This window comes from Mustela putorius, unplaced genomic scaffold, assembly GCF_011764305.1.
Source record: "Mustela putorius furo isolate JIRA1106 unplaced genomic scaffold, ASM1176430v1.1 tig00000873_pilon_pilon_pilon, whole genome shotgun sequence".
Lineage (NCBI taxonomy): Eukaryota > Metazoa > Chordata > Mammalia > Carnivora > Mustelidae > Mustela > Mustela putorius.
In genome coordinates this window covers 376711-398220 of record NW_025421504.1, presented here as the reverse complement: position 1 = coordinate 398220, position 21510 = coordinate 376711, and the positions used below count along the sequence as shown (strand labels likewise).

Sequence of the window (21510 nt, the reverse complement as noted above, 5' to 3'; positions counted from 1 at the left end):
TGTGAAATTTTAGTGTATCTAGTTTAAAATTTGGGGGGAACTTGGATCTGAGGGTTGGTGTATTTCATCAGTTCTAGAAAGTTCTCATCTATTTTCTGTTCAATCATAGCCTCTTCCTTTTCCCTTTTCTGGAACTCCAGCTAAATGTCTACTATTTTCCGTGTGTCTTACCTTGCCTGTAAGTCCCCTCTTTGTCTCCTTGTGCCACATTCTTGACATCTATGTTTTTTTTTTAATTTTAAAAAATATTTTCTGAGATAGAGCAAAGCACAGAGGGAAATACAGGCTCCCCGCTCACCAGGGAGTCAAGTGTGGCGCTGGAACTCAGGACAGCAGGGTCATGACCTAAGCCAAAGGTAAGTGCTTAACCGGCTGAGCCACCCAAGTACCCCCTTCACGATTTCTCTGATCTCTTCCAGTTTGCTATCTCTTATTAAGCTGTTAAATTGGCTCAGTAGCTCTACATTTTAATTTTAATGTAAGATTAATTTTTGTTTTGAATTTATAAAATCTCCTTTGGTTCTTTTCAGAGACTGCTTAACCCTTTACAGTCCGCTGTGATAATCAGTCAAGGAAAGCCTCACCAAAATGGTGTCAGGAGGCCGGCAGGGGGCGCTCTGTGGCCAGCCCTGGGTATCACTACAGACCCAACAGGAAGAGAGGCACCTCGCAGGTGGGTACCACTTCACTAACCCAGCTCCGGGACCGAAGGTTTCCTGCTGCCCCGGCAACAGCCCCGCCAATGGAGACCGGCAGAGCCCAGCCAATGGGAGACGCGCGCAGCCCGCGGCTCCCGCTCCGTGCTTCCGGGTTGGCGCGGGAGGCCGCCGCGCGGACGTGCACCGCGGGCGCGCGGGGCTGGGCGGTCCCTGCGTCGTGCGGCGGCCGAGTCGGCGCGTCCCGCCGGTGAGCGAAGGGCGGGCGAGCGGCCAACGGTCGCGGCCACGAGGCCCGGCCCCGCGGACGAGCACCCTCGGGCGTCGCAGCTGCGGCCCAGCGCACGGAGATGCCGGGCCCCCGGGGTTCGCGCCGCGCCCGTCCGTCGTCGCTGCCGGCCGGCCCGTCTGCGGAGCTGGCGCCCCCCGGCTGCGCGCACGGCGCCCGAGAGGGAGCCCCTCCCTGCTGTGCGGGCCGCCGGGCCGCCTGTCCCGGGCGCGGGCCGCTGCTGCTCCCGGCGTCCGTCTCTGCCCGCCAGGCCGCCGGCCGCTTGGGGCTAACGGGGCCCAGCCGCGAGCTCCGCCGCGCCTTCCCCGGAGCGCTCCGTCGGGCCGCGGAGCCCGGTGCCAGCGGTCGTCACGTAGGAGGAGCGAACAAGAGAAGCCGACGCGGACGCGGACGCGGACGCCGGCCCCGGGCAGCCGCTCTCCCGCCCGGTCTCCGGGGTGAGTCCCAGAACCCACCGCCCCTCACCCAATCGTAGGGTGTCCTGGCGGCCCGGGCCCGCCCCTCGGCGCCTCACCCAATCGTAGGGTGTCTTGGCGGCCCGGGCCCGCCCCTCGGCGTCCCACCCAATCCCCTTGTGCTCCCGTGACCAGGCTCCGCCCCTCTCGAGCCTCACGCAGTCTGCGTGCGTCCCCGCGCCGGCCTTTCGCTGGCCGGAAGCAGCCGGCGGCCGGGCCCGCGGGAACATGGAGGCGCTGCTGAAGCGGGAGCTGGGCTGCGGCTTCGTCAAGGCTACGGGTCACTCGGGGGGCGGGTGCATTAGCCAGGGCCAGAGTTACGACACGGACCAAGGACGCGTGTTTGTGAAAGTGAACTCCAGGGCGGAGGTCGGGGCCGCCGCGGGCCGGGGCGGGCGGGCGGCGTCTGGGGCGGCTCCGGGCCCGGGTCTGGGGTCGGAGGTCGGGGTTCGGGCGCTGCACGGCGGGGCCGTGGGGCGCTGGCGCTTGCTGCCCCCGGGCCGTTGGGCCGTGTCCGCGGCTCCTGGGGTCGCGCCCGCGGCGGAGCCTGGAAGCCCCGCGGAGGGGGCGCGCCCCGTGGGCCGCCGTCTGGGGACACCGCGCTGCGCGGGGACGGCGGGTCTGAGCGGGCCGGGCCGGGCAGCGTCTGGTTCCCGTGCGGCGGCCGGGGCGGCCGTGCTGTTGGGGTCGTCGAGCCGCTGCCTCTGGCGTCGGGGCCGCGGGACCGCGGACCGGCGGTGCCGGCGTCTCCGCTCCGGGAGCGCGTGTCCGCCGAGAGCCCCCGCGCGCGAGGGCGCGTCTCCCTGCTCTCCGCGTCGGGGGCGACGGCGCGCCCCGGGGTCTCTGGGTCCGAGCGCCGACCGCACGCAGCGGGCTCCGGCCCCGGGGGCCCCGTCACCGCCAGGGAGGGTCGCACTGGGACGTGGGTTTGGGCCGAGGAACCGGGCGGGGGCAGCGGCCTTGGCCGCGGGAGCCCCTCAGTGCAGGAAGCTCCGTCTGTCCGTGACCCCTCGCGCAGGGCCCCGGAGTCGGCAGGGGAGCCTCGCGCTGCAGCCGCACGTCCCGCGGCGGTCCCTCGTGCGCCCCTTTGGGCGGGTCGCGCCGGCGCTGTCAGCGGGGAAGCCGGGCTGGCCCCAGGCGGCAGCGCGTTGTTTCAGACGGGGCGGCAGGGGCTCCCCCAGGACCCCGTCCCCGGGTCACACCCGCGCTGCGCTTTCTTTCTGCCCCGAGAGCGTCCTGGCCGTGGTTGCCGCGCTCTTCCCGGACGTGCGCCCGCTGTCCGCGAGAGCCGGAGCTCGCTCTGAGCCGACCCCTCCGGAGCTCGCTCTGAGCCGACCCCTCCACGCCCTGCTCTGCGGGGCGAGCCTTCCTGCGGGAGTCGGTCCGTTGGTGCTTGGAGCCCCCTCGGCAGCCCTCACGGCTCGTGCTGGCCTCCCCGCGTTCTCCTGCGGGCTTCTCGGCTTTCCCGCCTCGTCCCGCGTGGGCGGCATCTGGCCCCTTCCTGTGCGTTTCCACCTTCAGGGTCCTCTCTGCGCCCAGCCTGAGACCAGGAGCCACCCGTTCCCCCGGCGGAGGTGGCCTGGTGCCCTAAAGTCCACGCTCTTCTTGCTGACCTTTCTCCCCGGAGTTCCTTCTGGTCCTGTGGCAGGTGGTTCTGCACGCGCACTCTTGGGGCTTTGTGTGGACGCTGCTGGGAGTGGCGGTGCCGTGGCATAAGCATCTGCTGGCCGCGTGAGAACAGGACTTGCCTCGGTGCCCTCCCGCGGAGGGCGTGGAGATAGCTCCCACCTTGCTGACCTGCTTGAAGCAAGATTATTCTTATCTGTCTCTGCCTGCGCTGGGTCCTCCTCCTCCCTTAAGCTCCAGAGCCTTTTTGGAGCGCCTGCGTCCCTCCCTGTCCTCTCAGGGACCCACAGACACTTCTGTGAGGGAGGCTTCACCTCTGGCTGCGTTCCCAGACCCCTGCGCCTGTCCCCCGGAGGTCACCGGTCTTCCTCTCCCCTTGCTCGGCTTTTCCCAACCAGTGCTCTGGTACGAAGCAGCCAGTACCGTCAGCTCTCCACGGTGGTGGGATGACGATGACGTGTTTGCAGAGTGTCCAGAACGGGCTGCACCAGTGTTCGCGGCCAGCTCAGTCGCTCAGGGCCGCGAGCCTGGGAACTTGGTCCCCAGTGTTAACCCATCTTTACGGGGGAGGGGGCAGGCGGCAGACGCGGGGAACGTGAGCAGCTTGGCCGAGGTCGGAGACCCAGTCCTGAGACTACAGAGAGGAACATTCCCAGCAGCGCTTCCTCGTAGCCCCACGAAGCTGCCCGGCTGCCAGTCAGTGCCCTGGGCCCATCCTTTCTGGGGGGCTGTGCGCGGCGGTGAGAGTGAACTCTGACTGTCGGTGCACCAGCAGAGCAAAGGCAGCGGGACAAAGCAGCCAGATGGCTTGCTCTGCACGTAGAAGGACAAAGCAGACGTGATCCATCCGTGGTGATGGGGATGCGAGGGTCTGGGGAGCCAGAGGGGTTCGGGGCGACAGCGTCCTGTGTGTGGGGGCGCAGTCCTGCAGTGCGCAGCCTTGGTGAAAACTGGAGTCACGTGCTCCCCTTGGTGCCTCTTTCTTCTCATACTTCTGTAGCATTTTGACGGGGGAAAAAAGCTACTAAAAAGGAAGTAGTTACTTAGTCTGGGAAGTGAGGAAGATTTTTCTGAGAAGTCAGAACATATTAAGTTGAAATCGGAAGCATGATGAGGAAGGGTCTACCTTGTCAAAAGGTGGGGGTGGGCTCCGGGCAGAGGCACATGGCTGCTCTGAGCTGTGGGGGACTAGAAGACCACAGTCGAGGAGCACGGGGGTGTCTGCGCGTGTGCTGGTGTGTGCACAGGTGGGCGTGCAGGTTGTAGGAGGGAGCCCAGGGGAGCACAGAGAGCGGGCAGGGCCAGACCCTGTGGGCGTGGAGGTGTAGGGGGGAGCCCAGGGGAGCACAGAGAGCGGGCAGGCCAGACCCTGTGGGGCTCACACAGGTTGCTAGCTCAGGCGTGTTCCAGGCAGGGATTTGCCGGCCGTAACGGTCCCTGCCAGGATGAGCAGGGAGGTGAAGGGAAGGACAGTTGCTGCCGTCTGGGGGAGACTGGACATGGTGGTTACGATGGGATGGTGAGGTCAGAGGTGCCCTCGAACCTGGGGAGAGGTGACCTCAGGTGCGTAGCATGTGCAGGTGGAGGGCCAGGTGGCACAGGACTGTGGCCAGGGTACCGTCAGATGATGGCCCGCATGCGTAGTCCAGCTCTGCAGCAGATGTTGGGCGGAGTATTCGAGGCCTTCCCCTTCCCTCTAGAGAGACTCAGCGAGAGCGTAGAAGAGGGTCCAGAACAAGACCGTGCGACCCCCGCTTCCTCCTGGGCCCGTTCAGTGCGCAGCCTGCTCTGCTGGAAAGCCCAAGAATCTGCGTCTGGCGGGTCTGCACTCAGGTGGCCTCTGCTTCAGATTGCGACGCTTGGGGAAACACGTCCGCGTGACCCCTTCCAGAAGTCATCTTGCTCTCCCTTCTCTCCCCCTCCATTATTTCTCGGAAAGGCCAAAAGAATGTTTGAAGGCGAGATGGCAAGTTTAACTGCCATCCTGAGAACGGACACCGTGAGAGTGCCCAAGCCCATCAAGGTCCTGGACGGCCCGGGAGGCAGCAGCCTGCTGGTGATGGAGCACGTGGACATGCGGTACCTGAGCAGGTTTGTCTGGGCAGCGCACCCCCCAACTTGGCTTTGGTTCTCTTTTTTTTTTTAATACAGATTTTATTTATTTATTTGACAGAGAGAGATCACAAGCAGGCAGAGAGGCAGGCAGAGAGAGGGGGAAGCAGGCTCCCTGCGGAGCAGAGAGCGCGATGCGGGGCTCGATCCCAGGACCCTGAGATCATGACCTGAGCCGAAGGCAGAGGTTTCATGGACTAAACCCCCAGGCATCCCATGGCTCTGTTTCATTTCTGAGTCTAAGCCCCTTCATACCTGAAAGCTCGCATCGGGGTATCACTTTGAGGGACCTGTGACCCCACGCATCACGGGCTGTGGACCTAACCTGAACTCTAACCCTCGGCTGTGCACGCTGAGAGCAGATGGGAAAGGAATTTCCCAAGAGGAGACGTGGACAAGGGACCCAGCTGCCCGGGAAAGGCTGGGAAAGAGCACCAGACAACCGGGGCCCTTCATTCCCCTTTCGGTCACTGAAGCCAACTTTATGTCCCCTTGGCTTGCTTTCCGTGGCCTGAGATTGTGCATGAGGCCGTGACCCCACGATGACGTGCCCCATGCTTGACTGACGCTCTCTCTTTCACAGCCATGCTGCCAAGCTCGGAACCCAGCTCGCAGACCTACACCTAGACAACAAGAGGCGTGGGGAGACCCTCCAGAAGGAGGCCAGCACCGTGGGTACGCAGCTGTGTGGGCGTGAGGGCCCCTCGAACACACTGGCCAGCGTGGGCATGTGGGTGGGTCTGTGTTGATGCTTGAGGAGAGGAGTGTCCCCCCGAAGGCTAGGGACACAGTGGACACAGGGAACGCGAGTCTGTACTGGAATGTAGCGTGTTTGGAAGAAGAAGTATTGCCCCCGTCCTGTTACTTCCTTTACGCCTCCTGCCCCAGAGGAAAGCCTGTCAGAGCTGCAGTGGCTTTCTGTGCTGTGCCTCCTCTCCTGAGAACGGCCGCACGTGAGGCACAGCCCAGTGGCCCTCTCGTCCAGCCTTTGTAGAGCTTAGTGCTTCCAGCGTTCTCGTCTTCTGATGTTTGGTGATCTGCGTGCGCCCTGGGGTCACTGTGCCAGCAGAACAGCTGACACACCAGGGGTGGACGGCCAAGTCTGCTGTGCCAGATGGGTCCTGTTGGCTGCACCCTGCCCCTGCCAGGCCCACGTTGTCCAGGCCTTCGGGGTTTTTGCCTCGTTTGGGGGAGCCGCAGGGGACACCCAGGAGGCCATTTCAAATCCGTTTATTCTTCACAGATGGCCAGGGCGAGGCTGGCCACTGGGGGCCATCCTTTCCCAAAGGTCACAGGGTGAGCTGCCTTCCTCCGTTCTCAGATGCAGCGTGGCTGCTCCTCTGAGCGGCCTCTGGCGCCTCTCCCGGGCGGTGTGGGTGTCCTGCGTCACTGAGTCCAAGCAGAGCAGGCTGTTCCCGGGCCCTGAGGGTTTGTGGAGACGGGGGCCCTCACTGGTCTCTGGATGAGGACGTGAGGGGAGGGGCTCAGCAAGACAGACCTCAACGCCGCGCTGAGCTCCAAGAGCAGCCAGAGCGGGGTGGGAACCGGTCGTCTTTCTTGTCTTCTTTGCTTACAAGGGAAAGGAGCCGGGCAGGTGGTGCGACCCTTCGTGGACCAGTTTGGGTTTGACGTGGTGACGTGCTGTGGATACCTCCCCCAGGTGAGCGACACCAGCATGTGGCCTTCTGCGTTCCCATCAGGTCAGGTCACCCGCCCAGGGAAGGAACCCACCTCCCCCTTTATGAAATTTAGTAAAAGCCTTCGCTCCCTTTTTCTCTTGGCTGATTTGGAAGCGGTTGACTTGAGGTTTACCTGCCTCACACGCTAGGTAAGCTCAGATAAACAGGACCAACAAGTCAGGGTGCTGGGTCTCGAGGTGTGGAATTTGGGCCCCTGGGAATTTGGGCCCCGGGGCTCGACCCAGTGCCCAGCAGATGTTGAGTGGGGAGGGGTGGGGGCTGTGCTCCCGGGCAGTGCTGGTGGCTTCTCAGAAGAGGAAACTTTCAGGGATTCCTGGAAGGTACCGGGGCACGGGAGACACTGTTCAGGTTTTGGAGTGTGGGGAGGGGTTGTCCAGACACCTGCTCTGGGTGGCAAGTGCCCGAAGGCTGGTGTTCCGTGATCCCACCTGCTCCGTGGAACTCTGGGGCCGTTCCGCTGGCTGTGCTCCCTCCTCGCAGGCCTGTGGCTCGCCCAGTGTGCATACAGACACCAAGGCCTGCGCGTCCCCTGCCTGGGGGAGGGGCTCTTGTGTAGTCAGGTGGTGCTTGCTGCCTTCAATGGTGTCCTTGAACCGGGCCTCATGCGACCCCTCATGTCATCACTCTGGGAAGGGCAGTGCTGGCTGCCTGGGTGGGGGCCCCAGAGGGGTCCTTGTGGCCAGTGGATGGTCAGAAACAAGCTTGGGGTAGGGGCAGGCCAGCTCTGGGTGTGCTCCTGCGTGAGTGCAGGTGGACAGAATGTGCCCTAGAGCTCTTCAGAGTGGCCTGTGTTGTTCTGCATGGGAGGGTCCCCTGCTTCTGCAACAGGGTGAGGTCCCCGTCTGTCCACGAGACACTGTCTGCCTGGTCAGCCACCACGCCTTCCCCAGCCTGCCCTTAAAAGCGGGGCCCTGCGGCTTTGGGCTTCTTCCTTGGGCTCTGCCCCTCTCCTCTGTGCACGCAGGTGAACGACTGGCAGGAGGACTGGGTCGCCTTCTATGCCCGGCAGCGCATTCAGCCCCAGATGGACATGGTGGAGCAGGGCTCTGGGGACAGAGAGGCCCGGGAGCTCTGGTCTGCTCTGCAGGTGAGCTCAGCCAGGGCCCGACTGGGGAGGCCCCGAGGCACCGGGGGTCCAGGCCTGGACAGGAGATGGACTGGGCTGGCCAGTGGGGTGACTGTCAGTGTCCCTCCACCCCGTCCAAGCCGTGTGTGTCCCTGTGCATCTGTGTGCCACACTCTGCTGGGGCAGTTGGGCCACACAGGAAAGCGTCTGTGTCCCTCCCACATGTGCTGGTTACTTGGCTGAGGATGGGTTTCCTTCCTGCAGTTAAAGATCCCTGACCTGTTTCGCGACCTGGACATCGTCCCAGCCCTGCTGCATGGAGACCTCTGGGGAGGAAACGTAGCCGAGGACTCCTCAGGGCCCATCATCTTTGACCCGGCCTCTTTCTACGGCCACTCGGAGTACGAGCTGGCGATAGCCGGCATGTTTGGGGGTTTCAGCCACTCCTTCTACTCCGCCTACCACCGCGCAGTCCCCAAGGCCCCGGGCTTTGAGGCCCGCCAGCAGCTCTACCAGCTCTTCCACTACTTGAACCACTGGAATCATTTTGGGTCGGGGTACAGAGGGTCGTCGCTGAACATCATGAGGGATCTCACCCAGTGAGTGTCCCTGCTTTGGACAGGTCCCAGCCAGATGCCTGCGGCCAGCGCCTCCTGCTGCCCCCAGTCCTGTCCGCCGGCAGGGCTGCTTCCCCGAGTCTTCACACTAACCTTTTGCTCCATGGCTGGGTAAAACCACGCTGGGGTGGGTGGTGGGCCCATCGCGTGGGCCCTGTCCCCATCGCGTGGGCCCCGTGGAAACACTGTTGCCCGGAGGCTGAGCTGGAACTGGCCAGCGTGCCAGCTGCTGCTGAGCCCGTGTTCCTCGGCAGCCCCTCCCGTCTCCTCTCCGGGAGCGACTCTGATGTGGGGAAGATGCCTCCCGGTGGGTTAGACGTGGGGGTAGACATGAAACCGGCACCGTGGTCGGCTTCTTGCGGCCGGTTTCACCGAGCTCATTCCCTTCCTTTCCGGGCCCGCTCTGCGCCAGCCACAGGCCGAGCAGCCTGGAAGCTCATTCTGGGAGTGACCAAACTGCGGGTCCTGGGTAAGTTTAGGAGCCACTGCATCCCTCCTGTCAGCACCCCGTCTTGCCTGCCCTCCTAAAGCTCGTGAGCTGCTCCTTTGTGTAAAAGCGCTAACCCCACGCGGGACTGTTCTGATTCCGTCGAAGCTAAGAAAGCCTTTTGCATAAACATTTGAATAAACTTTCACTGATTTCAGTCATGCACAGGACTGTGTATTTCCTTCATTTGCATCGGAACTCAATGTTTATCTTCGGTGTTTGCCAAGAGACCTCTGTAATGCCTTGTGACAAACAGAACCCTTGTTTCTTAGGAGCAGTTTTTTTTCTCGACTGTTCTGTAAGAGAATAGCGCAGAGTTTCCCCCCATACGGACAGCCTGAGGACTGCTTCTCCTGTCTGACCGGGTGAGGCTCGTGGGCCGCTCGGGGAGGCTTGGTCACCAGTGGGCTGTGGAGAGAGGTTCCCAGAGGCCCCTCCTGGGAGCTGTGCCATCAGTGAGGGTGTGGCCAGGCCCCAGGCAGGAGGTGGTATCACAGCCGTGCACCCGTGTCTCCTGGCTTTGGTGGTGGTGCAGGACTTGCCAGCTTTTTAAACTCGGCTGCTTGTACGATAGCTCATTCTAAAATACCAACTTTCGGGGGCGTCTGGGTGTCTCAGTTGGTTAAGCGACTGCCTTTGGCTGTGGTCAGGGTCCTAGGATCCGATCCTGCGTCGGGCTCCCTGCTCAGCAGGGGGTTTGCTTCTCCTGCCTCCTCCTGTCCTGTGCATGCTCTCTAGCCCTCTCTCAAATAAATAAAAGAAATCTTAAAATTTAAAAAAAATAACTTTTATACCTAATTTTGCACCTATAATTTTTTATATGTGTATATATTTTTATATAAAGAGTTGTTATGGGGCACCTGGGGGGCTGAGGTGGTGAAGTATGGGCCTTTGGCTCGGGTCATGATCCCAGGGCCCTGGGATTGAGTCCCACATCGGGCTTCCTGCTCAGTGGGGAGCCTGGTTCTCCCTCTGCCCCTCCCCCTGCTTGTGTTCCCTCTCAGTCAAATAAATAAAATCTTAAAAAAGCTGTGGGTGCCTGCGTGGCTCAGTGGGTTAAGACTCTACCTTTGGCTCAGGTCATGATCTCAGGGTTCTGGGATTGAGCTCCGCATCGGGCTCTCTGCTCGAGGAGTCTGCTTTCTCCTCTCTCTCTGCCTACTTCTGATCTATGTCTGTCAAATAAATAAATAAAGTCTTAAAAAAAAAAAGTCAAAATTGTATAAGCTGCAGACCCAGAAGCCTGGAACCTAACCCAAGCGCTGGTGGGTGGGTTCGTGAGATCCCCTCTCAGCACATGTCATCCCAGCACAGAGATTGCATTGTTCCCTGGGGGTAGGTCTGGGCTGACTGGGAGCAGAGGGGATGAGGTTCTGACTGGGGGCCGCACTTCCAAGGGCAGCTGTGGGATGGGGTCCTGGCAGCAGCCTGCCTCCTGTCCTCACCAGGGCAGCCTGCTGGCCTCTGGACTATCAGGGAGATTTGGCTAGACACAGGATGGACTTCGGATTCAGCTCCTTGACTCCTTGGCAGCAAGACATTCGAGCCCTTCAGGGCAGCCGTGAGCACCCAAAAGGCTGCCAGAGGCAGGGGTGAGGGGTGTCTCTGGGGCCATTATACTTCTTACTGAAATGGGAATGTTGTATCCAAACACATCATGGTCTGCCCCTGCCAGAGTACCACCGTTTCCACAGAAGGAAGTCCTCAGATAACCGAACTTGACCTTCCCACCTCAAAGCTGCTGCTGCTTTTCTTTTTTAATAGTTTTTTTTTTTTTTTTAAGATTTTATTTACTTGACAAAGATCACAAGTAGGCAGAGAGGCAGGCAGAGAGAGAGGAGGAAGCAAGCTCCGTGCTGAACAGAGAGCCCAATGTGAGGGCTGGATCCAGGACTCTGGGATCATGATCTGAGCCAAAGGCAGTGGCTTTAACCCACTGAGCCACCCAGGCGCCCCCCGCCAAGCTTCTGAGCATCCTTTTGATGAGAATGGCCCTGAAACTTTGATGCCTCTGCCTGAAACAGGACGTCAGTTCTGTGCCCTCGATGTGGTCTCTGGCTGCCTGTTCTGTGTCTAGGGGCCTCCGTCGGTGGTGTCCTCCCAGTTTTTGCCCTGTATGGGATCGTGAGTTCCGTTTACCATTACCACAGTAATGGTAGGGCCCAGGACCAGCACAGGAGGCTCTTAGGTTAGCCACTCGAGCTTTGGTTCCCTCTTTCATAAAGGGGGCTGATAATGACACCCACGCGCTGTCCCAGTGCCTGCCTGTGGGTGCTGCTCCTGGCTCCCCACTTGCGGGGGACACTTCCTCGTCCTTCCAGTGGAATGTGCTTCCAAGGCATCTTGCATCAGATAGCCTGTCTGCTGCGTGGGTTTCCTCTTGGGCAGAAGAATTGCTCACACTGAAATATGTGCAGAAACAGCACAGAGATGAAGGCATCTGAGTTCTGAAGAGGTGGCAGAATTCCCCTCCCTTTCTCAGAGCAGTCATCTGCCTGAGGGGCATGTCCTCAGCACAATTCCTGGTGGAGGCCAGAGCTATGGACCAGAAGGGACACCTGGGCAGTGTCTCTGCTGGCTCAGGCTGCAGCCAGGGCCTTAGGACTCCAACCCCCAACCCTGCTGCCTTCCTGGGGTCCTTTTTCTGAGCAGTTTTGCAAAAGCCCTACCCGGCTGTGGGCTGTTTTCCTTCTTGGTGTCACTGGACTCTGTGTCACGGTAAGGGTTCTGAATAGGCAGGAGAGTCCAGTGTATGCGCATGACCTCATCATTATCTCAGTCCCCCTGCCTCAGAAAGGGGACTCAGTTCATGGGGTTGCTTGGATGTCCCTGATCACATCTCCCAACTGAACTTCTAACCAGCTGGTGACCAAAACTCACACATACCTTTGAGAGGAGGCCAGTTTGCAAAGTTACAGTGCTCCCTTTGGCATGTGTCTTCACATGGAGGATTTGGCTGCTCAGACAGGAGCTGGGAGGTCTGGGAAGGGACCCCAAGTTCCTGGGGTCCCATCTTACAGCACCAGTAAGGTGTTGTGCCACTGTCTGGCTGCCATCTGCCACATTCAGACCCTGCTTGGGCAAAACCATGCCCAAGGCTCAGTGAAGACCTGCATCTCCCCCATGGTGCCTGCAGGCTCATGGGTGCCTAACTCTGGCAGCTTTGGGACCTACTTTAGGCCAATATTTGTAATTCTGAAAAAGAGAACAGAGAAGACAGGGAGGAAACCCTAAAGAGCTGAAGACAACCTCAGAAGGTAGAAGGACCAAGTTTCTGTCCTGAAACAGCTCACCTGCACTGCCTTGGGGATGGCAGGAAACTTACCCCAGCCACCTCTTGGGGGAAATTGTCAGATCTTGGGGACACAGAGAGGACCCTAAAAGCCTCCAGAGAGAGAAAAGTTTCCACACAAAGAGGAGGAATCAAAAGTGGCCTCAAACTTCTCAATACCAAATGAGCAGGAAAGTAGTGGAGCAGGACCTTCTTGTTTATGAAGGAACAGGACCTCATTTCCAACCTGGAATTCTATACCCAGCCAAAATGTCAATTGAGAATAAAGACATTTGCAGAAGTGTAAGAGCTCACATCTCTCCCTCAGGAACCCTTCCTCAAGATGCAATAAGAAGGTGGGCTTCACCAGGCTGGGAGAAAAAGTGTAGGAGGAGGAAGACATGCAGGGGTAGATGCCTTTTCCACAGATGGACACAATCTCTCCCATCCCGCCTGCGGTTCTGCAATGACCTTGTGCATGTGTGTGCATGTATATTTTTAAAAAGATTTTATTTATTTATTTATTTATTTGACAGAGAGATATAGAGCGAGAGAGAGCACAAGCAGGGGGAGTGGCAGGCAGAGGGAGAGGGGGAAGTAGGCTCCCCTCTGAGCAGGGAGCAAGGCAGGGAGCCCCTATCTCAGGACTCTGGGACCCTTACCTGAGCTGCAGGCAGAGGCTTTACCAACTGAGACCCCAGGCGCCTGCAGCATGTGTGTTTTGAGGGCAGCAGGTCTCTTACCAGGGGGTTCCATTCTTAGTAGGGTGGGCCACTTGGTATCAGAGCCCCCAGGGCACCCTCGACCTGTGATGGTCACCAAGTGCCCGGATGAACAAGCCCAGCACCGGCGACGGGTTCACTGGACAGTGTCTGGGCCAGGGGATGTGGTCAGGACCCCCAGCCGTGTCCCGACAGTGCGAGACCTAACTGGGCCTGTGACCCGTGTCCCAGGGACAGCGGACCCTACCCTGAACTGTGCCCTGCGTCCCGCTGGGGCTGGGCCGACGTCCAGCAATGGTTCGTGCAGCCTCTGGCGGGAGGTGCTGGCAGGGCGCCCCGTGGGTGGGCCCCACCGAGGGTTGTCGGGCGCCCGGCGCGGACGCAGGCGGAGGGCGCCGCCCCCACTCCAGTCCCCACGGAAAGGCCCCGCGGGCCCTCGGCCTCCGGCCGGCTCGGTCCCCCCACGGCGCGAGCGGGCGGGGAGCGCGGGGACCGGACGCCGCGGAGGACCGCGCGGAACCCGCAGGCCGCGCAGCCCGGGAGCCGCCCCCTTGGACAGCGGCTCTGCAGCGGCGGCTCCGCCCCGGGCCGCGTCTGCGCCCTCCGGCCCCGCCCCGCGCCCTGCCCGCCGCCGCGATGGAGCAGCTGCTGCGCGCCGAGCTGCGCACCGCGACCCTGCGGGCCTTCGGGAGCCCCGGCGCCGGCTGCATCAGCGAGGGGCGTGCCTACGACACGGACTCGGGCCCGGTGTTCGTCAAGGTCAACCGCCGGACGCAGGTGCGGCCGCGACACCCCCGCGGCCTGAGCCGGAGGCTGGAGAGGGGAGGGCGGGCGCGGGGCGCGGGGCGCGGGCGGTCCTGCCGGGAGCGGGCACCTGCGGGGCCGCGGGGCTCCAGCATTTTCTAAGGACGCGGGGCTTTGTCAGCGGGTTCATAACCCGCGTTCGCTGTTATTTCTCTGCCCACCGAGCGTGGGGGGCGCGAGGCTCGGCGTCCTGGAGCCCCGGGCTGCGTCTGCTTCTCCCCCGGCCGGCCTCAGGCTCCGCCCTCCACAGCGCGTGGGTCCGTCTCACCCGGCAGGAGGAGCACCTGGAGACGAGGCTCGGTGAGGGAGCGCGAGGGCCCGACCCAGTCCCCCCGAGTCCGGGCCTGTGCTCGTGTTTGAAGCTGGGTAGTTCCTGCTTAGCGTTTGCTGTTAAGTAAACTTTCCCGAACGGAGGTTAGCCTGGGCAAGCGCACCCCGGGTGCCGAGGGTGACTCCGCGAGGTTCCCCCGTGGCCCATGAGCCAGGGCCTGTGCAGGAGTTGGGGGTGCTGGCCACGGGCTGAAGGACTTGCAGAGAGGCTCCTCCCTGTCCCCCTGCAGCACTGCCCACCTGCGGTGGATGACGGTTGGGTCTGGTCCAGGGAACCGTCAGGGAACTTCCTTTCAGAACCAAGAGCCCTCCAAATAAGCCCCACCTCCTGGGAAGCACTTTGGGTTCAGGGTCCAGGCAGGCTGCAGAACCCTCCTCACGGAGTGCTCCCCCAGGCCAGGATCCCACCATCTGCCCTTGAAAGCCTAGGTGCCGGCACACAGTAGGTGAGCAGACGGCAGGGGAGGCCCTCGGGACACAGGCTGTCTGGAGCCCAGGTGTTCTCTGCTCCTGTATGTTTGGGGGTTCGCTAGCCCTGGGAGCGCCGCTGGGATTGCTGGGGACTGCGGAATGTTCCCTGACACCAGCCACCCCTTCCTTCAGAATCCTAGGTGTGGGCTGGCGGTGTGGAGGACGCCTCGCCTCAGTTTCCCCTTGAGTACTCCGAAGTAAAGGGTGTGATTCTCTGCCCGTGTGGACGTAGTACTTTGGCCTCATGAGAAATAATTCTTTAGCCAGATGTGTTCACATTAATAACCACACTTCTAACCAACTAATAGTGTATGTGGGGTGAGAGTTCGCCTGGTCTAAAATCGGGGTATTTGTGGGAAATGTTTCAGAAATGGGACGGCTCCTGCGTCCCAGCAGAGGCTGTTCCTTCTGTCTTGTTCCTGGGGGGGTGTGAGGCTCCTTCCCACCCCCAGGCCCTGCTGCCTGCTTATCTCTGGGGACAGGCCCTGGACCCGAGCCAGGCCCTGCTGGCCTTCTGCCCTGCCTTCCCTTGCCCCCAGTGTGTATCCCAAGCACTCAGAGATGCGGCCTCAGGCCCCCCTGTGGTGCTCCTGCCCTGCTGGGATTGCCTGAGGCTGTGAGGTGGGCAGGAAGGGGACCAGGTCCAGCTTCAGAGTCTCCACTAATCCACACTCTGAGGCACCCCACTGTACTCCCTGGCACACCCGGCCCTCCCACAGCCCCCCCATGGCACCGCCCAGAACCTCCACAGCACCCCAGCTTACCCCCAGGACTCCCACAGCCCCCTGAGGTACCTCACGATCTCCTTTGCACCCCATGGTACCTGTGGCCCCGGCAGCATCCTGCAGGACCCCACTGTACCCCCAAGCACACTCGACACTCCCATGGGCTCTCCCATGGGCTCCATACCTCCAGCACCTCCAGCACCTCCTTCTGCCCTGGGCTTCCCTCCTCTCAAGAGGAAGCACTCGGGGCGGGGGCATCAGCGTCCTGCCCACCCCCGGCCCCAGGCACAGCCTCATCCTGCAGCCCCTTCCTATAGGAAGTGGCCCACTTTGCACTCCACTCTCGGAGAAGCTGATATCTTGCTCTCCAGCTAGTTTTCCGTAGGTGCAGGTCCCAGGTGCTTGGGATCCCGCGCAGCGGCTCCTGTCCAGGGCGGCAGAGGCCCCTGCTGGACTCACGGTGCCTCTTTCCGACGCAGGCCCGGCAGATGTTTGAGGGGGAGATGGCAAGCCTGGAAGCCCTCCAGAGCACAGGCCTGGTGCGGGTGCCTCGGCCCATCAAGGTGATTGACCTGCCTGGAGGTGGGGCTGCCTTCGTGATGGAGCATCTGAAGATGAGGGGCTTGAGCAGGTGCGGGAGTGTGGGGGGAGGGAGGAGGAGGAGAGGGAAGGGGGCAGAGCGGAGTGTTTCAGGCCCCACTGGTGCGGGATTCCCTGCGTGAAGCCGTGGCCTCGCCTCTTTCCTCAGTCAGGCGGCCAGACTGGGGGAGCAGCTGGCCGACCTGCACCTCCACAACCAGAAGCTCAGGGAGAAGTCGGAGGAGGAGGAGAGCACAGTGGGTACGTTGGTGCGCTTCTGAGCGCCCTTGCCCCCATCCTGGTGTGCCCCGGGGGGTCGCGCGCTGAGTTTTCCCGGAGCTGAGCGGCACCCCGTCGCCCGCGGTGCTGCTGCGCAGGAGAGAGGGCTGGGGGCGCCCGCAGGTGGGTCGTCGGACTAGCTCTGGACGCGTTCCTGGCCAGCACTTTGGGCCGGGGTGCGGGCAGGGGCGGGTCGGGGACGGCGCCCATCCGGGCGTCTGCTGGGCTCTGGCATCGAAGAGAAGGACAGCGGCTCTTTCTGCCCACAGGCCGCAGGGCTGAGGGAGCCGAGCCCCGGCACGTGACCAAGTTTGGCTTCCACAGGGTGACGTGCTGCGGCTTCATCCCGCAGGTGAGTGCCGGCGTCCTCTGCGCACCAGGAAGGCGCGGACTTCCGAGCTCCGAGCGCGAGCCTAGATCCTGCGATGGGAAGGCGGAGGCCAAGTTGGCGGGGCGGGGCTCGGAGGAGGGGGCGGGCTGCGGGGGCGGGGCTCGGAGGAGGGGGCGGGCTGTGGGGGCGGGGCTCGGAGGAGGGGGCGGGCTGTGGGGCGGGGGCAGAGCATCCAAGCAGAGGGCGCCTCAGTGCAGAGACCTCACCGCAGGAGGTTGTGTGCTGAATGTGGGGACTGAAGTGGGCCGAGGTGAGGGAGCGCTCCCGTCAGGGATCAGGTCCTGGTTCCCTACTCCGGGCCGTTGTAGTTCTCCTGACGCAAACTCTCTTATTTCCAAGTGGATGGAGACATCTGGGCAGCTCAGTGTTAACCATCGGACTCTTGATCTCAGCTCAGTTCTTGATCTCAGGGTCACGAGTTCAAGCCCTGTATTGGGTTCCACACTGGGCATGCAGCCTACTTGAAAAACCAAACCAAACCAAACCAAAAACCGAGAGAAACACGTACAATTCTGTGGTTTTTAGTATATCCCCGAGTTGTGCAGCCATCGCCACTGTCTGATTACTGCACATCTTCCTCACCCCCAGCAGAAAGCATTTACCAGTTAGTAGTCACTCCCCAGTCCCTGCCTCCAGCCCTGGTAACACATCACCTCTTCCTGTCTCTACGGATTTGCCCATTCTAGGCATTTTGTGTACAAGAAAGCCTGTACTAGTTACCCTTTGGTCCCTCCCTGTCTCCTGTGTGGGCAGAGGGCAAGTCTCCAAGGTGAGTGGTACTTGGGGTAACATCCTTATGAAGCCTGAGCCAGACTTAGGGCTCCCAGCCACTGGGCGGCCCTTGCATCTGGGGTCCTGTGGCCCACGGTTGGGTCTCGCATCCGGGGTCCCTCAGGATCTGTCCACACAGTGCTTTCCCAGATTTGTTAGGACTTCGTAAGCCTCTGCTGAAGCCAGCTCCCCCGGGTTACACATCTGCCTGGAGCTGGGGGCCAGAGGGGCCGGATGGAGCTTGGTGTCCTGCTTCAGATGTTAAGAGCTGTGGGCTCCCCAAAGCCCCACTTGACCTTGCACAGTGACTTTTCAAGAACCAAGGAATGAAATCACATACAAAATCCCAATCTGTGAAGTCGGTGAAAATGGGGCTGGTCCATTAGGGACCCAGACTGCCCCCGTGTGCCCCTTTAGATTCCAGAACCAATGAACCTATTTAGCTCAGCTTCAGCTGGCCAGAAAGCGGTGAGGGACCTGGGTGGACACTTAGTCCACCTTAAGGTAGGACAGATGGTCCTGCCTGGAGTGCCTGGACCAGCCCAGAAGTTCCAGGAGGGTCCTGCTTTTTGGGAGGGATGTGTGGGCCTTCGGGGCTTGCGGCCATTGGTGGGTCAACCCTGAGCGGTGGCAGCGGGCTACTCAGACAGCTGTGTGCTAAGCCCCCTTGGGACCACTGGCATTTCGTGCACGGCCACTCCCTGGGCACATCTCTAAGTGCTTTATCCAACACCAGTCCCCCAGTTGCCATAGCAACCTTAGGAGGTAGGTGTTGTTATTGGACTTTTTATAAATGAGAAAACAGAAGCACTGAGAAGCCAAGAGGAATAGGGAGGCCATGCAGCTAGCGAGTGGGGGGCCAGGATTTGACCCACAGCCCGGCTTCAGAGTGTGGGCCCGACCCCCTCACTGCCTTGCCCCTCTGTCAAGGTAAAGGCTGGCTCCCACCAGCAGTGCCCTCAGGTGGCCCTGCCTTTGGCAACTCAGGCCCAAGTCCTGCCCTTTCTGGGTGAGGGGATCACAATCCCTCTGTCCAGGAGGAGGGACCAGGCTGGCCAGTGCTGGTGTCCTGCTCCTGATACTCAGTTTGTGTCTTTTATACCCTGGCCATCCAGAAGGGAGATGGAGCCTTGGACAGACAGATGGGGAGGGAGGAGCTGCCGTCCCATATGCCTCAGGCTGTTTGGGGAAAGGACCTCCCTGCCTGCTTTCAATTTTTTTTTTCCCAAAGATTTTACTTATTTATTTGACAGAGAGAGAGGGAGGTCACAAGCAGACAGAGAGGCAGGCAGAGAGAGGAGGAAGCAGGCTCCCCACTGAGCAGAGAGCCCGATGCGGGGCTCGATCCCAGGACCCTGAGATCATGACCCGAGCTGAAGGCAGAGGCTTTAACCCACTGAGCCACCCAGGTGCCCCTGACTTTCCTTATATTTAGGTTCTTTTCATCCCTGAAATCTCCTGTCTGACACTAGGACGGCCGTTCCGGCTCTCTTTTGACCAGAGCTAGTATGGCGTAGCTTTTCTATCCCTTTAACCTATTTCTGGCATTCTCTGTAAAGGGCACGTCTCGTACAGGGCTTGGAATTAGTCTTTTGACTGGGGTACTTAGACCCCTTGCATGTAATCCTTTTACTGATATGGTTAGGGCGAATCTGTCTTGGTCTTTGTTTTCTACCTGTCCTATCTGTTCTTTGTTTCCCTTTTCCCTCTTTCTCCGCACTCTTTTGGGCTGAGTAGCTGTAATGACCCCATCTATCTCCTCTGTCGGCAAGCTGTTGTGTTTGCTGTGTCTGTTCATGGTTGTGCCTGGGTGTGGGCCGTTGCCTTGCAGAGCTGCAGCACAGCCCCATCTCATCGTCCAGGTGAACGAGTGGCAGGAGGACTGGCCAACCTTCTTTGCTCGGCACCGTCTCCAGGCACAGTTGGACCTCATTGAAAAGGACTATGCTGACCGAGAGGCACGAGAGCTCTGGTCACAGCTGCAGGTGGGTACAGATGTTTACTCTTGGGGACAGGGGCTGTCCTTTTCTGAGCCCATTGCATTTGTGTGGGGTCCTCTGGTGGAGTGGAGCCCGGGAGCAGAGCTGGTCAAGTGTGGACACATCAGTACCTGACTATTGGCCTGATGGGGAACCTGGGAAGGGGATGGTACCTGAGGACATACTTGGCCCTTGAGTGCAAGTCTCATGGGCTCAGTCACCAAGCACCTAGCCTCAGGCTTTGCTCATGTGACACGCAGGAGCATGGCTCATAAGCGATGGTGTTTACTGTTGCTTTCTTATCCACTCTTACCCTGTTCTTTCTCAAAGCAGGGATGTCTCACCTCTTAGAGATGTGGGCAACAGATGCCCTGGAGTGACTAGTTTGAGAATGTAACTCTCCAAATGTGAAGAACAGAATTTTCGTGTCAATCCAGGGTGAACATGCAGCGGGACATTTTATTTGACTCACTAATGAAGTGGCCCGTAGTACTGGGAGGAGTCGGCCCGGGTGTGCTGAGAAGAGAAGGGGCAGTAGAGAAAGGTTGCTGAGGTGCCTGAAAACCCCTCCACTCAGGTTATTCGGCTGGTAACCTGCTGGGCCACATCCCCTGAGGTCTCTACTGAGTGGACATCATTAGGGCTGTGGAGCGCTCAGACCTACATTTGTAAGAGTAAGATAAGGCATTCTGCTGGACTCAGGGATCCTTGTTCCTGGGCTTCCCAGACCAGGCTGTGGTTGGACCCTGAAGAAACATGAGGTCATCTTTGCCTTATTTCCAAGTATTGGATGAGGCAGCCGTGGCTCATAGTCCCATGGCAATCTTTATTTTTCTTAGGTGAAGATCCCAGATCTGTTTCACGGTCTAGAGATTGTCCCCGCCCTTCTCCATGGAGATCTCTGGTCGGGAAACGTGGCTGAGGACGACGCCGGGCCCATTGTTTATGACCCAGCTTCCTTCTATGGACATTCGGAGTTTGAACTGGCAATTGCTTTGATGTTTGGGGGGTTTCCCAGGTCCTTCTTCACGGCCTACCACCGGAAGATCCCCAAGGCTCCGGGGTTCGACAAGCGGCTGCTGCTGTACCAGCTCTTTAACTACCTGAACCACTGGAACCACTTTGGGCAGGGGTACAGGAGCCCGTCCCTGGGCACCATGCGGAAGCTTGTGCAGTAGTCCCCAGCCTGTACTCCTGCCGCCTTGCTTCGCAGATGAGGGACGGGGCAGCACCAGAGATGGCTTCGGGGACCAATAAAGTCAGGGGTTCAGGGACCACGGTGTGAGTTGTCTTGCAGTTGGGCTAATGGACAGGGGGCCCAGGGCACCTGACAGGTTCCCAACAGGCTCATTACATTCGGTGATCTGGGGGAATTCGGATATTTTCATGGTAACTGTTGCAGAAATCACACAGGCCTGGGATTTGTGTAGGAGGAAGTTGGGGTCACACGTCCCTGTGGACTCGGGCTTAGACAGAATTGGGGACCAGGAGATGGGTCTCACCTCTGGAGCCACCTCTCTGGGGCTGAATGGATCTGTGAGTCCACCCTCGCCGAGTGGAGGCTCTCAGTATCCGGGCTGCGGCGACCGGTGGTGTGCTTAGCTAGCACCCCGTTCTTCATCTGCTGTGTTGGCGGCTGGACGGCAAGAGAACCTCGGGCAGTGGGGTGGGCCCTCTGGGGTGTCAGGGGTGTCCCCTGTGCTCAGGTGGCCGGGTTGGCCGGTTGGTTGGGGACATCGGGGCTGACATCCTTGAAGGGGGGCTGGGGCAGGTGGCATTGGGGCGGGGTCTATGGGGCACTGGCCCTCCGCGCTGCGTCCTGAAGACGTGGCCACGCCTTTATTACTTCTTGCAAAATTTCCAATTTCGCGGGGTAGCGGTGCCCAAACCTCTCTTCTGGGGGTGTGACTGCCCAGCGGGCCTCCCGTCAGGTGTGTCGGGGTGGGGTAGGGACGGGGTGTGGGGGGCGGGGCTCAGGGCCTGGGTCTCTTCCGGCGAGGCCGCTCGCGTGTACGGGGAGGCGGGGGTAGCCCGGCGCGGGTGTGGGTCTCCCGCGACTCTGGCTGCGACTCCGCTCCCAGCGCGGGCCACTTCCCCCCTCAGCCCACCGACCCGGGGCTCAGACCCGTCCCCCACGACAGGCTCAGACCCCTCCCCGACTGAGACCCACCCACAGGCCC

At 60.6% G+C, this 21510-nt stretch overlaps 2 protein-coding genes across 5 annotated transcripts; both read left to right on the top strand.

Annotated features, from left to right (window-relative positions):
- The first annotated feature begins 1251 nt into the window (after window positions 1-1251).
- On the top strand, window positions 1252-9173 carry LOC101684879 (fructosamine 3 kinase related protein). 4 transcript variants are annotated; one of them, XM_045085612.1, is made up of 6 exons: window positions 1252-1382; window positions 4966-5117; window positions 5722-5813; window positions 6716-6798; window positions 7803-7925; window positions 8169-9173. In XM_045085612.1, exons 2-6 carry the CDS (start codon window positions 4975-4977, stop codon window positions 8505-8507), a joined length of 780 nt encoding a protein of 259 aa, XP_044941547.1. In that variant the 5' UTR covers window positions 1252-1382; window positions 4966-4974; the 3' UTR covers window positions 8508-9173. The 4 variants fall into 4 exon arrangements, with proteins under 4 accessions (XP_044941547.1, XP_044941545.1, XP_044941546.1 ...); XM_045085610.1 differs by lacking the exon at window positions 1252-1382 and adding an exon at window positions 1561-1769; XM_045085611.1 differs by lacking the exon at window positions 1252-1382 and adding an exon at window positions 1633-1769 and having other exon boundaries at window positions 4727-5117.
- A 4418-nt stretch (window positions 9174-13591) lies between these two features.
- On the top strand, window positions 13592-20604 carry FN3K (fructosamine 3 kinase). Its single transcript, XM_004748630.2, has 6 exons — window positions 13592-13778; window positions 15811-15962; window positions 16080-16171; window positions 16459-16541; window positions 19214-19336; window positions 20170-20604. Exons 1-6 carry the CDS (start codon window positions 13638-13640, stop codon window positions 20506-20508), a joined length of 930 nt encoding a protein of 309 aa, XP_004748687.1. The 5' UTR covers window positions 13592-13637; the 3' UTR covers window positions 20509-20604.
- Window positions 20605-21510: the final 906 nt, after the last annotated feature.